Source organism: Xenopus laevis, chromosome 1S (assembly GCF_017654675.1).
Source record: "Xenopus laevis strain J_2021 chromosome 1S, Xenopus_laevis_v10.1, whole genome shotgun sequence".
Classification (NCBI taxonomy): Eukaryota; Metazoa; Chordata; class Amphibia; order Anura; family Pipidae; genus Xenopus; species Xenopus laevis.
In genome coordinates this window covers 34,626,067-34,641,491 of record NC_054372.1, presented here as the reverse complement: position 1 = coordinate 34,641,491, position 15,425 = coordinate 34,626,067, and the positions used below count along the sequence as shown (strand labels likewise).

Below are 15,425 nucleotides of genomic sequence, written 5' to 3'. Positions count from 1 at the left end.
AGTTTCCAGGTTTGCAAAAGCTATATTAAATTCACGCAAAGGAAAATTTGTTCGCACATAACTATAATAGTTTTTCCGTTGCCGACTTTTATTACATTCCCCAATTTGTCTTGTATTTCCTCTCAGTGACTCTCCACCTAATGGCCTTATTGAGTCATTGGTAATGACGGGGGATAAAGCCACGAGATTACATTATTACATTATTGTGAAGCAGAATAGGTAGCATAATAATGCAGTAGAATACACAGGAGTATAATTAGACATTATGTCTGCTAGTGGGGAAAACAGCAGCATTGCTGATTTTTTTGTTAGCTCTGGTATTCAAAAACTACCAAGCCGCTTTCTGTTCTGTCATTCAGCGTGATTTTTCCCGGAGGACTTAGCTGTTAAAGTGTCATGTTTGTGAGCGGTGTTTGCATGTTGCCATAATGAAATGTTCATTTGATTTCTGCACAGGATTTGTAAATAGGAAATGTTATCATTCTGATAGATTGTGATTTCATTATGTTGTCTCATTTCTAACAAGATGCGAGTCTGTTTGGCACCGGATCATTTTTCATAGTCTTCGAGGAAACCTCCTGTTGCCAGTCTCAGTGTCTTATGTTCTTATTGGTCGCAAGGATAAAGAAATCTTATCGTCATCATTTATTTATACGGTACCAGCGCATTTCACAACCTTATTTGCACAGTGTTCTGTATAATATAATGGTAGCAATATAAAATCCAAGTCCAGAGTCTTAGGGGCAAATTCACTAAGCGCCGAAGCGCCGAACGCTAGCGTTACTTCGCTAGCGTTTGGCATTTTCGTTACTGCGCAAATTCACTAACGAACGCTGGTGTAGTTTCGCTAGTGTTACTTCGCACCCTTACGCCTGGCGAAGTTTCGCTAGCGACGTAACTACGCAAATTCACTAACTTGCGCAGTGTACTGAACGCTACCTTTTACGCTAGACTTCCTTCGCCACCTCAGACCAGACGAAGCGCAATAGAGTAGATAGGGATTGCTTCAAAAAAAGTCAAAGTTTTTTCTAAGTCCCAAAAAACGCTGGCGTGTTTTCTACATTATGGGTGATAGGCTGAAAAAGATCGAAATTTTTTTTGGGGCTCCCCTCCTTCCCCCCTATATTTCCTGACTCATGGCAACTTACCTAGACAGTGGGCACATGTGTAGGGCAAAATAAAAAATTTTATTTGATGTTTTGAAGCTTTTCTAGCCATTTGTAGTGTTGATACGTATTCCTCCATTGAAATTTGAATTTGGCGCCGTATGCAAATTAGCCTTCGCTAGCGTAACTTCGCTTTACTTAGCGAATAAACGCTAGCGCAACTTCGCAACCTTATGCTACCCCTGAGCGCAACTTCGGATTTTAGTGAATTTGCGAAGCGCTGGCGAAACTACGCCTGGCGGAGTGTGGCGAAGTGCGGCGAAGTTACGCCTGGCGCAACTACGAATCTTAGTGAATTTGCCCATCAAAGTTATGGAGTTCCATCTTAAAAATGCAAAGGCTGGATTGTTATCTCAGCCATGGACTGGAGTTAATTCGACATCTCTGGCAATGCCATATAGTTGTGTTGGATGAAAATGAATGCATCGAGCATTCTGTGTGCCAGAAAAGTCACAAAAATCTGTTCAGCAAACATTCATGGCTTTCCTTTCTCCGGCTCGATGTTCATCCCAGCCAACACAATATGTCAGTCCTTTTAGCACCAGGTCTATATTTTTGTGCAGATTACTTAAGATAATTGGGAAGAGAAAGCTCTTGCTGTTCAGCTTACAAGTATTTCACTAGATAAATCCAATACTTCATTCTTTCTCTTCAGTCGTTTGACGAATGTTCAGCCAAATTAATCAGAGCCGATTTGGCCGCCTCTTACGAATTTACTACAAACTAGTGGCACAATCAAAGTCCCGCCGCAAATCTGGCCAAATTATACAAAATGCTATGAAAATAATACGATAACAGACATGTTAAAAGCTCCTAATAACATTGGAACTCTCTCCATCTGACATAACCATTCTGGTGAAATGTATGTAATAGCTACTGATGTATTATGTGAATACATAGATTTCTGTTAGGATAAGAATCATTCACAATGGATTAGGAAAAGAATCATTCACACGGTGTGTCTGGATAAACTCAAGGCTAAAGGGACAGATATCTACAAATGCAAATGCTGTTACTCCTCTAATCCTTTATGACAAGATAATCAGTAATAAAATAGTGCGGTGAACACCAGTTAATGAACATCAAATCAATGGGCATGCTGTTCCTGCTGATTAAAACAGCAGCTGATTGGAATAAATGGTTTTAATATACTTATTCCTAGACTCATCTCATTTTATCATATCTAGTGAATCTAGTGCATGAATAATCTAAGAATGATACCTATGTGCCTGTTTAATGGGATGCTAATAGCAGTCATTAGAGAAGGCCATGTTAGAACTTATAATAAGAGACTGGTGCTTTCTGACATATTATGTGCCCTGCAAAGGATGTTTAGAATATCAATGCAATGTGCCAGTGTAGGATCTATACCGCCTTCCCCCCAGGATGCTGCAGAGTCCTGTATAATGTACTTAACCACTTTAATGCACAACAGAAAGCTATAAATTCCAAGGACTTCATTTTTCATGACAATATGTGAGTAAAATGCTTCCACTCTTCCTATACACAGTGATCGGGTGGAGGCCATAGGAGGTGATTATCTTTTTGAAAAATGTCTTTATTGCAGTCAAAGACAAGGAACAATGTTACTAGCTCTGAGTAGTTGGATTAAGAACCTGTAGGCTTGTAACATTGCCCTGTATCTAGGACTGCAATAAAGGCATTTTCATTTTATGGAGGGCGGCCCATGCTTATGACTTTCCTTAGAGAAGGACTGGTTGAGGGAACGTTCAGAGATATGCATGTATTAAAAAGTGATTTCAACGGAGTGTCTTAAAAGTGAAAAATATTTGGGAATGAAAAAACACACTTTTGCTAAAACACCTCAAAATCACAATTAGTGTGCCAGATGCTGGCTGTGTGTATGTTTTATTACAGATTATGGGTGGCGGCCATAATGTTTCAGCTAAGCAAATACAGTGCAAACCAGCCCATCAATTTCAAAGACAAATTTTCCCATACACTAAATAGAAACAATTTAATGATTCTGATTTTTACTGATCTGTTATATGCATTCATGGATTTATGTGGAGGATGAATGTTCTGTGCCTCAATAGTCTTAAATACTTTATGGTCTGATAAACAGTAGATTTTCCGCTTTAAAACACTAGCACACTTGCAGGCATTTGCACACAATACGCATTTGCTTATATGTATAAATATATATACTTCAGCTTTACAATGAGGTATTAGCAGATGTTTCTTACAGGTGAATGAAAGGCTGGATTCCTGCCTCAGTTCAGCAACAATTCATTAAAATCGACTCTGTTTTGCATTCAGATAATGAGTAGAATTTCTAATAGTTTGCAAGGATATTAAACTGCATTTATATTTGTCGTTGCCTCTAGAAACACAGTTCAGCCCCACTCACCTAAAATAATTACCCACATTATGTGTAGTGATGGGCGAATTTATTCGCCAAGGGCGTGAATTTGCGGCGAATTTGCGCGATTAAAGTCGCGAAACGCCCGCGAAAATTCGCGGCAAAAAATTAGCCGGCGTCAAAATTTTTTTTTTAGAAAAAACGGACGCCGGCGTCAAAAAAACGGGCGCCGGCATAAAAAACGAGACGCAAATTCACCCATCACTAATTATGTGTAAGCGTGCAGTAAAATTAATTCTTTCCAATATGCTGCTTACCCTTGATCCGATTCAAGATACTGGCCATGTAAATTGCAATACTCCTATTGTTATAGTCTACCTTGCAAGAGAGAGAACGAGACAGAGCTTTTAAGCATCTCTGTGGTTACTCTGCTGTAATTTTCATTGGTAAAGAGTCTTTCACGGAAATGTACAGTAAAATCAGATTGCATTTTTCCTGCTGTGATTATGTGTGTTATTACACAGGACAAAACTAGCAATAGGGATTGATAAAAATACCTCTTTTGCCAAAGGCGTTGTCGCAGATTTTGGACCTTATATTCAAGAATCTGACTTCTCACCATTACAATTACTCTGTAAACTGTATGTTTACTAAAACGAATGTTTGCTTTGATCCTTGCTCCTTTTAAAGGGAGATGGAATGGTCTCTTATAAAGAGAGGGGGTGCAACCACATGCTAGGATTTAGGCACTTTTACAAGAACTGCTTTATTTATTTATTTTATTTCTATAATAAACTTTCAGAGGTGTTGGTTTAAGGCAGGGGTCCTCAACCTTTTTTTTTTTTTTTTACCCATGAGCAACCTTCAGATGTAAAAAGAGTTGGAGAGCAACACAAGCAATATGCTCCTGGATGGTGCAAAATAAGTGCTATTATTGGCCTTGTGGTAGTTTCTATATGGACTAGCAGCCTTCGGGAGATTCTGTTTGGCACTACACCTGTTTTTTATGCGACCAAAACTTGCCTTCAAGCCAGGAATTAAAAAATAAGCATCTGCTTAGAGGCCACGGGGAGCAAAGTCCAAGGGGTTGGTGAGCAACTTTAAGGCTTTAAAATAGTTCTTACCCGCTGTATAGGCTGGCTCCAAGTTCTGCAGCCACTGTCACATAAATTATCCAATTTAGGGGCAGATTGATTAAAGTAAAAATTTTAGAGCCATATTAATAAATGGTGAATTCTAACTTTCATCCATTGATAGGTATGTCTCTTAAAATCCCATAGAGTTGTGGGATTGTAACTGTGGTGAGCTGGAAATTGATACTTTGTTAAGTTTGCCCTCTTGTAACCTAAAGCAGTAGAACTAGAGCTCCCACTCTGGCTCTTGGTGAATATAGATTTGGATTATCTCTAGGTGGTTGGTGGGGCCAAATAGCAAAAGTTTCAAAGTGTTCTTGAAAAATCATAATGACTTAAAGCTAAATCGTTTAGATTAAACTCTGCAAACCAAGCCTTGGATTCAGATTGGAGGCCCTGGGAATTTACAGGAAGGGTGGCCTTCAAGTTAAAGGGTACAATATGTAAACTGCCTGCACACCCAAACGTTTGTTAACAATATGGAATGTCATTGACCCTAAAACTGTTTTAAGCCATGTGGGTGCACTTTTTTCATTCTGATGAAATGTTTGCTGCCTCTAACAGCACCAGCTGCTCTCTATGTCTGCATGGCAATGCCTGAACTGTCTTGTCTTGTTCTTTTCCCTCTTTCTCACTTTCTCAAGCTCACTATTTGGATAAGATAGTTAAAGGTACTGTATTTTTCTTTCTTTTTGTCTAATCTTAATACATTGGAGTAAATGTAAAACTAGCTATATTTACTCCAATGTTTATGTGTTATATTGTCCTCAACAAAACAATGATAACGTTAATTCTGCATTACTGAGTCTTCTTTATCTGACCAATGGTGTTTCTGTGTGCATTCTTACATGTCAAGCATTTGCTGATTTTATTTTATTTTGTATTATTTTCAAAATGTGTGGATGCATCCATTTTGCTGGCTCTTAAAGTGATAAAACACTGCATCTCTAGGTTCTTTTCCAATTTTGTGACTCACAAAAATCCTGCAAATGACAAATGCTACTAATGAGCATTCAACAGCACAAAGCAAATTCCCACATCATAAGCAAATCACCTTTGGCACAGATTTGCATCAGAAAGCACTATGAGAAAATGATGATTATATTTCCTTCAGATTGGAAAGCCTGGAGGCTTCTGCCTATTTCTAAATTACAACTGTCTTGCTGAGTATTATGGGAATTGTAGTATGTTATAACTTGAGGGATGCAGGTTCCTTACACAAACATGTTCCCTCATTTCTTCCTCTGCTTAACAATAGTATTAGACCTCAGAACATCAATGATATATTAGGCTGTTTCGGCTTTGCTAGCTAATTTTGTTTTACTTTTATTTTTTAAGACAAGATGTGCAGTTTTCTAGTCATTAGACATAGATGTGTTAATGTACCAGTGTGTTATTGCCTTTCCATTTACTTCCTTGGTTACCTTTCAAATCATCAAAATGGGTTTTGCTATATTTTCTCTCGCTTTCTTCTTTTGTTTTAATAGCAAAACCAGCTCAAATACAAACTTCTGATCCCCCTGTATGCCTTGTTTTTCCTCTCCACCATGAGCTGAGCGCTGACTTAATGCCCATTAGTTACTTTAATCAAGATATCTTTATTTCCTATAAATCTCTAAAAGAAAAATAAACCTTAAACTTTAATAAACAACATCACATCAATAGGATTTCAAACTAATAAACTACATTTATGTTTAGTTAATAGTAAAAGCATTAAAATGTAATATATGATGAAAAAATGTGACATTCAAATGCATGGATATAAAATGCCCCTGTATTTGAAAGAGCAAATTATATGCTGAGTTTTATTTTTCTCATATTTACAATGGCAATGCATAGCGCATTAATATATATGATTTTTTTTTAATAAAATGCTCTTTGAAACAGAAGATATATTTATAATTTTTTTCACTGAAAATATGCAGCTAATATTTATTTCATGAACTTATTGCACCCGCTATATTTCAATTTCCTCTGACTTAGGTTCTATATTATGCTCTGTTCAAAAGGGATAGTGATGAGATTTTTTTTCCCTTGTGTATGAAAAAGGGCAAAAAAAATGAAAAAAAATAAAATGATCTTAAAAGATTATTTTAGATTAAATAATTATGTATGATAGGTTCTGACATACTTTAGTAATTAAATGTATTATGTATAAATTACAATTTTGAAGATCATCAAAAATAATGTTTCAATTATATATTTTCCTTGAGAGATTAAAAATCACCACCCATCCAAGAAGCTTTTTCAGTTCAGTCCTGGCACTCACATGAGTGAAAAAGCATTTCAAAGAAAACTCAAGTTCAGTTACTTTAGACATATTCTGCTGGAAACTGTATATCATGACCTAAATGAATGAAAACCTTCATAGATGGCATTGTCTAATCCCAATTCTTCAGTGTAATGTCACATCAAAATCAAGAAATATGTTGTAGAGAATGGCAGGTGTAGCCTGTTACTCAAGTTAGAAATGTGCACCAGGGGCATTAATAGTCTAGATAGCCTACAAAAATTCTATTCATGGAATTATGCAAGGCAATACATACACCTCATCTCCATAAACAAAGAAATGAATGTACCCACCCAGGTTCAAATTTAACTTTCTAAGGAAGCCAATATTTTTGTTGTTGACGTGATAAAATGTAAGCACAGCATATTATGCAATAAATTCATAAATAATACTACCAAAGTCACCCTGGCAAACTGCAATGCACGATCTCGGCTGAAGGCAGTCATCTTTAACTGCAGACAAACTAGCGCACATGCTTTTGTGGAAAAGGTGCAAATGATTAGATTATTCGAGATCTAAAAACGGAAGATATTTGTTCATAAAGATAATCTTATTTATTTTTTAAAAAAATGCTGTAGGTATGAAAAATCTTTGATCCCCAGCTGATTTCATTATAAACGACAGATTTTACATATGATGATAGGGTATATTAAAAAAACCCTGATTTCAAGTGCCACAAAGTAAAAAAAATAACCTTTTTCAGCATGGAACTTTGTGGTTGGCATTGATCTTGGATTCAGTAAAGATGGCCGCCATTGAAGCCCTTCTTAAAGCTGCAGTAATGTGACTTTCTCCTATGCATCGCCTGTTCCCTAACTGAACGTGTGGCCTGTGCATGTATAATCTTGACAAGTTGCCATTGTGTCTTTTGCAGTATAATTACATTTTTATATGTGTGCTTAAAATGTTGCAAAGAATTTCATAAAGGCATTCACGGAAGATTATTTATTATATGGGTGAGTCCTTTCACTTCACTGTCTTTTCCACTCTGCTCTGTAAACCAAATTCTTTAATCCTCCAATTAATGCCACATTGGCCTTCAACATGAGTTTAGAGCACATACACCCCCCGTAGAAAAATGCACAGCTCCCCATCTCACAAAATCCTAATTATAAAAGAGAAAAGGAAGGTCATTATAATATTTTGTGTAACGTTAAGCTGGAATAAAAGTCAATTAGGAACTAGAATTTTAAAGAAGAAATAAAAAGAAACAGGGACATTTCGTTTTATAAAGTGCCTAGAATTTAATGCTGCAAGTTAAGCATATTCCGCTCTCCAAATTGCAAAGACAACTCTTGTAATAATTAGACCAGAGTTTGTGAAAAAGTAATATTCTAGTTAATAACTTCCAGAGAAGACTTAATATTGTTAACAAAAAGATTACAATGGCCCCCTAACCCACTTAACTATTTAATTCATTGAAGGGCACCTAGGTCTTCCATCTAGTGAGCAGATCTGGAAATGGGAGCTATCATTATGGAAGGAACCATTCAATTAAAACACAGTGAGATTTGTCATCAACAAAGAGACCAGATACTGCAATGCTCTGTTTTGTTATTGTTTTCTTGCATCCTCTTGTACATGTATTGTCAGACTGAAGACAATTGCACCATTTTAATCACCGATATACTTAATTATTGTAATGGTTTCATACATTTTCCCTTCTTGCTCATAAAAGCAGACAAGATAGGATATAAAGGTAATGCTGCAAAAGCCTTAGGGAGATTGTCACAAAAAAAACCCCTCACTTACTGCTATTTGTCTTGAAGCACGTCACTACCGTGTTTTTGTTGAGTCTATCAATGTTTTCTCGTGGTCCTTCTGGTATTTCATTTTGTCTGTCCTGAGTAACCAAATTTGCACAACTCCTACATTTAGTTCCAAATCCTGTCAGTCCTGTCACATTCGTTTGCAGCTTGTTTCCCCCAGTGAATGTTAGTATAGATGCTAATCCGCTTCACTTTATTTCTGGGCTTTGCTTCTTATGTGAAAAAGGAATGTTACCTGCGTCATAAAGTATCGTCAGCGTACCTGGCAGATACTTTGTGCAGCACTCGAAAAAGCACTGTAAATTCACATGAAAACTTTATCCAACCCAAAAGATATTAAAGCTGTCGTTTATCATAAAAACCTCAAATTTCTTTCTACATTTGTCTGGAGAAAATCATATTTACTTTTTAACGCCCATCCTCACACAAGCTGAATTTTAAGGCCACTTTGAAGATGCGAATGGGATGTAAACAAATCCCCGTTTTCACTGAATTGACAACATTGTTATCTAATTTACAAACCATTTTTTTATGCAGCCCCCCCCCCAATCTGTGCAAAATCTGAAATTTGATATTTATTTGTCTACAGAGTATTCTCTTTGAACTGAGGGCTGCAGCTTTAAATCCATCACTTCTAGCTGCAAAGATCTCACATAACATTATAAAATGTCAGATAAAGTATCGTATGCTTCCAGAAATTCTATTAATATGAGAGTGGAAGACATTATGCATGGCAACACAAATAGCATTACTTTCTGATTGCTCTGCAGCACATCCACCTCTACTCACCGCAGTATGACATTATAAAAAGTGGTAAGAAAAAAAATGAAGGAATTTCTATGGCCGTCAGAAAAGAATGTTTCTAGATCACATAGACCTCTGGTAATGTCACTCTTAACCTAATTAGAGACACCACTTAAGTATTTACAATTCGTTCAGATTGACATTTTGTTCTATATTCATGTGCAGTTACAGTGTTTATGCTTTAATAAGGCCTGTAAGTGTCCAGTGTTTGTTCAATGAAGGTGCAACGCTTTGGATTTCTGAAGTCATTTGTCCTTATGTCTGTGTCTTTGCAGATGGTTGTCCAGGTCTTTGCAACAGCAATGGGAGGTGCACATTGGATCAAAATGGCTGGCACTGTGTTTGCCAGCCAGGCTGGAGGGGTACAGGCTGTGATGTAGCTATGGAGACCCTTTGTGCTGATAGTAAGGACAATGAACAAGGTAAGAAGACTCTCTCAATTTCTTCTAGCATGAAAATGTTGTTGTAACACTTTCTAAAATTTGACCTGGTATTATATATTCAATTGTTTATTACAGATATATATATATATATATATATATATATATATATATATATATATATATATATATATATATATATATATATATATATATATATATAATAGAAAAATATTTATTGGGTACACTTTTTCAGAAATAATTTTTCACTGTAAGTTATACAGTTATAAAATGTATTACAGGTATGGGACCTGTTTTCCAGAATGCTTAGGACCTGGGGTTTTCCATACAAGGGATCTTTCCGTAAAATGGATCTTCATACCTTAAGTCTACCAAAAAATCTACTAGAAAATAGGGATGCACCGAATCCAGGATTTGGTTCAGGATTCAGCCAGGATTCGGCCTTTTTCAGCAGAATTCGGATTTGACCGAATCCTTGTGCCCGTTCTAACTGAATCCGAATCGTAATTTTCGTATGTAAATTATGGGCGGATAGGGAAATCACGTGACTTTATGTCACAAAAGAAGATTTTTTTTCTGCTTTTTCCTTTCCTGACCCTAATTTGCATATGCAAATTCAGATTCGGCCAAATCTTTCACCAAGGGTTCGGGGATTCAGCCGAATCCCAAATAGTGGATTCGGTGCATCCCTACTAGAAAATCATATTATTAATATAAAATCATAGCATTACATAAACCTAATAAGTTCATTTTGCTTCCAATACAGATTAATTGTACTGTATTTTTGTTTGGATCAAGTAGAAGGTACTGTTTTATTATTGTAGTGAAAAGGGACATCATTTTTAAATATTTAGATTATTTGGAGAAAATGGAGTCTATGGGAGACAGACTTTCCATAATTCAGAGCTCTCCGGATAACGTGTTTCCATACTTGTATATGCAAACCTGTTATCTAGAGAGTAACCAAACACAACAATACCATTGTCCTACTTATATACAAACAATTATTCTTCATGGAATATGAATACACTTTATTATATATAATGTTGGTTCCTTAGCTTTAAGCTTACTTAATTTTTTACACAAGCATATAGAGTGATTAGAGTAAATATAGTAGCAAATTGCCTTAAAATGAAGTTTTAGATAAATGTGCTTTTAAAACTGCTAATTTATGTTTTAAGGATCTCAAACACTTCATAAAACAAAAAAAAAGCAAATTCTAGCTTGGCAAGGAACAAAATTGCACAGAAAAAAAAATATTGTCTAACTGCTTATTTGAGACTGTCTTGATAAATGTATATCAGCCATGAGAAGTTGCTTGGCAACAGAGTGTTCCAAAAAAAAGCTGTTACACTGAGGCTAGTATTCCCTGCTTGTGATTTTTACTTATTTTTTACTTCTTGCCCTTCTAGACTGAGGTTAAATGAGGTTGCTGGTACACTGGTAGAAAGAGAGTTTATGATTCAGTCAGATGCAAAGAGAAAAAAAAATAACTTTTTTATTTTAAGTGTTTCTTTCTGTATTGATGTGCAGCTGCTTCTCCAAGAAGGAGTAACTTTGGAAACCTGTGGAATAGCCACCAGTCTGACAATTAAAATCACTTAAAGAAAAGCCCATGTGTGATTTGTGCCTGAAAACGTTTTGTGAAGGTAGCTAGTAGAGTTAAGTCTAAAGCAACTTGGTGTTTTCTTGAAATAGTTTCACCAATGAATCAAGAGGCTCCTTCAGTTCAACTGAGTGGTAGGGACATGCTACAGCATTTAAACCCTTAGATTTTACTGAACCTTAGAGATGTGCATACCTACCAACAATTTAGAAATAGAAAAATGAACAAAATGTTTGATAATGCCCTTTTTTGTGGGAATACCCCCTAATTACCATGTTCATTTTACAAAATTTGTATGAACGTTTGAACACATTTCTGTGTTTTTTTATGTGTTATTACAGTTTGGTTAATGAAGGTGAATTGCCCTTTAAGCTGCAACTCAGTTTCCCCAAGAGACCTGCCTATATTAAATTGTTAAAAAATTATCTAAGTATCTATAAGCTCTCTGACAGAAGCCAATTAAGTTAGAAACTTTGTATCTTTTACTGGCTGTTCGGAGCAGGAGATAACAAACCCTGGAGGCTGAGCTGTCAAAAATCGGGACTGTCCCGTGAAAAACGGGATAGTTGGGAGGTATGGATGTGTGAAAGTGTAATCAAGTCACAATGGTACCATGATCCTCATGGAGTCAGATGTTAATTTTTCACTATAAATGAAACCATTGTGGAAACATTGTGTCTGTGACTTTACTACCCTTAATGGTTAATGCTGGCGAATTTCCTACCACTCAGTGGTGGATCAGTGGTCAAAACTCAGAAAGTTGCTTTAGACTTAAAGGACAGGAAAGTCTTTGGCACTTGGAGGTGCCAAATGTTACCTGAAACCCCGTGTCGGTGCTCCTATCAGCGGAAAACTGCACTGGCCGGGGTTAAACCAGTGAGCACCACGGAGCGTTCTTCTGCCGTCTTCCTCTTTCTTCGTGTGGCTGTGCATGCGCAGTAAATGAAAAGCCAAACTTTAACTAAAAAGTCGGCTATTTCGTTCAACTGTGCATGTGTCTGCCCCGGGAAATTTGAAGAAAGAAAACGCAGGAAGAGGATCAATCCGTGGAGCTCGCTGGAATAATCCCAGGCTGGTGCAGTTTTCTGCTGATAGGAGCACCGACCCGGGGTTTCAGGTAAGTAAATACACTTGGTGGTGCCTAACATTTAGCACCTCCATGTGAAAGATGACTTTCCTGCTCCTTTAACTCTACTAAATACTCTATATAATGACCTGAATGAATGAGACTCTCCATATATATTTTGTGAAGATGTGCTGTACACCAGTGGATCCCCCAGCTTCCTTCTTACTGTTGTGCATTTGGATGATAAATCTAGGCTTAATAGTTACGAGCTACATGCAGCAAATGGCTAACATTGTGTATATCAAATGGCTAACATTGTGTACAGCAAATGGCTAACATTGTGTACAGCAAATGGCTAACATTGTGTACAGCACTAATTGTGAGTCCTGAGAAACCCACTCCCTATGTTGAAGCCTCAGTTTGCATGTGCCCCCTGAGTGGCAAGAATGTTGGCAGGTGTGATGGAACATACAGTGCAAATGGCTTTTGGAGACCCAGTCATATTAGGCCTATCCTAGAAGATGAGCGTATTGATAGTGTTTCATTTTAAAATGTGTGCTGGTGGTTATACCTTGTTTTATTTAGCAATTGTCTGGTGTTTCTGTATATACCACTGCATTTAAGTTTCTGTATATACCACTTCCTGATGCCATGTTGGCACTTTATCTATTAAATAATATTTAATAACGGTTCTAGCTGTGTGCAGTTGAAACGGATTGGAGTGTGTTCTTCCTATTCCTTTGTAAAGAGGGGAATTTGTTAATTTTCAGCTTTGCTCTCCTATGCACAATTTGTGGCTGACAAATATCTCAATGATACATATTTCAGCCATTCCTAAAACTCTTGGGGGCAGCAAAAAATTCCAGCAGATTCACCCAATGACCTGCTATAAGTCTGCAGCTGTGTCTCGACACAATTACTTAAACAAGCAGCTTGTGCTACCGACACCTTTTAAGCACCGCACACCAATCATCTGGCCAAATCTTCAGAGAGCGTCAAGTGAGGATTAAGCACAGCAAACATAGATTTTTCTTTTTATAATGTAGTCACCTTACACATAAATACGGTTCATCTGATGCGAAATTCAGATTACCCTATAAATATCAGGTGATAGCAGGGAACTCTGGCTTTTGCTTAGAGATTCTTTCCCATAAATATCATTTAAATGTGTAGTTCCCCTAAATAAAGAAAATCCAAGCCATCGCACAAATTCTCCCTGCTCTGCTTTTTTAATAAAGGAGCAAGAAAACTGCTCAAATCCTTGTAGAAAAGGGGGTATAGAGCAAATATGGCATTTCATGTTTATAGTTCTGTGTAGTGCAAGATGCAAAGTGGCTGCACTCCAAAATATAGTGTTGCCATTACTGTATCAATAAAAGTTGGGCGGGGAGAAGCGCTTGGACGTTCTCCCTCCCATCTCCTACCACCCATTATGAGCAAGTTGGAAGTGCTAAGAGCAGGACACTGTGTCCTAGTGACACGAAACGCGTTAGGCATGAGATGTTTATTTAAATAAAACGTTCAAATATTTTTATATCTATGCGTGACCTACTAGAGTGCCTTGCTCCAAAATCTTGTTTATCTATATACACATTGTCCGCTCCCTTGGCTGAGGGCCTGGGGTGAGTTATTTCACCCGCAAAGTTTTTATGTTTAAAAAATGTGGTTTGTATCAGGGCTGCATTGCTCCCACCATAAATATGCTCTGCACCTAGCTCTGGATTTCCAGTCTACCACTAGGTGCAAAATGCAACCAGACCTTGGGTACATATGCTTTTTAACTGAGCAATTAAAGGCATGCCTTTCAACCTTTAGCACTTCCAGGGTAATAATAAATGACCCTTTATGTACTGAACACATTATCATCTTCCTTTGAATATATGCCATGAGGATGTTTAAGGAATGTTGTCCTACCATCTCAGTTTGGCCAAGCGTTTTCTCATGTTAGTTATACTAGATAAAAGTGGGAACTGACGTTCAGATAAAGGATGAGAAATGCTTTCACAGTTATACCAAGTCAGATTCATCACCATCCGTCATTCGCTCGGGCAAGTTGCTGATAAACTCCCCAGAAAAATAACAAACGGTGTGCCCCTGCATCTTGGCTGGTGAAAATGAGATCCATCCTCTGATTGATGTCTGCAGAGAGGCTTGTAAAAATGTATTTCCAGCTGATTAGTTCAGAACGTGTCAGTCTCATGCAGTTTTTATGACCTGCAGACTAGCAGTCAGATGTACATTTGCTTTCTATAAAATAACAAAGATAAATTACTAAATGCTAGAATTTCTTCCACCAAACTCCTATTTCTCAGAAGATTAGGATGAAGTTTCCAGTTTGACTTTTCTGATGGAACCCTAAAGTTATATATGAACTTTTATGTAACTACTTATAAACTTTTTATTGAATGGTAAAGGGCCCTATAATATGGCCTGCTCCTGATTCATTGTCTAGAGCCCTGCAGGTGTATATGCTGGGAGAACAAATGATTGAATAGGAGAAAAGGGCATGCAACAAGGTGCTATGTGCTCACGCCAAGAAAAGACCATGGTACAGTTTGAAGCAATTGGCTGTAGAAGATATTAAACAGTTGAACAATACTTTTTTAAGTGTATCCTCAGGTTATAAAACTGGACGACTTGCCTAAGGCTTCATGCACACTTCAGACTTTTGTTGCAGGGACAAATAAATGTGCAGTAAGGGATTTTCCCCAGAAACTCAGCAGACGACACTTGACTTATATTGTTTGACAGTTTTTGGTATATACATCAGGATGTTCAGCCTGCGACCTTCAAACTGTTGACCCATTGTAAGCCCAAGAATCCCACTAATCTAAAAAGGTTGTAATCCAAATTTTCAGCTCTTCCAG

General features: G+C 37.2%; 1 protein-coding gene across 9 annotated transcripts in view; it reads left to right on the top strand.

Annotated features, from left to right (window-relative positions):
* LOC108706622 (teneurin-3) overlaps positions 1-15,425 on the top strand; it is a 507,440-nt gene that overhangs the window by 412,608 nt on the left and 79,407 nt on the right. For 5 of the 9 annotated variants that reach the window (XM_041579515.1, XM_041579513.1, XM_041579511.1 and 2 more), the window contains 3 exons: positions 5,267-5,293; positions 8,594-8,611; positions 9,761-9,907. In XM_041579515.1, the coding sequence (XP_041435449.1) occupies positions 5,267-5,293; positions 8,594-8,611; positions 9,761-9,907 (192 nt within the window). The remainder of the gene's footprint in view (positions 1-5,266; positions 5,294-8,593; positions 8,612-9,760; positions 9,908-15,425) is intronic. The other 4 variants (XM_041579516.1, XM_041579512.1, XM_041579517.1 and 1 more) reach the window with 2 other exon arrangements.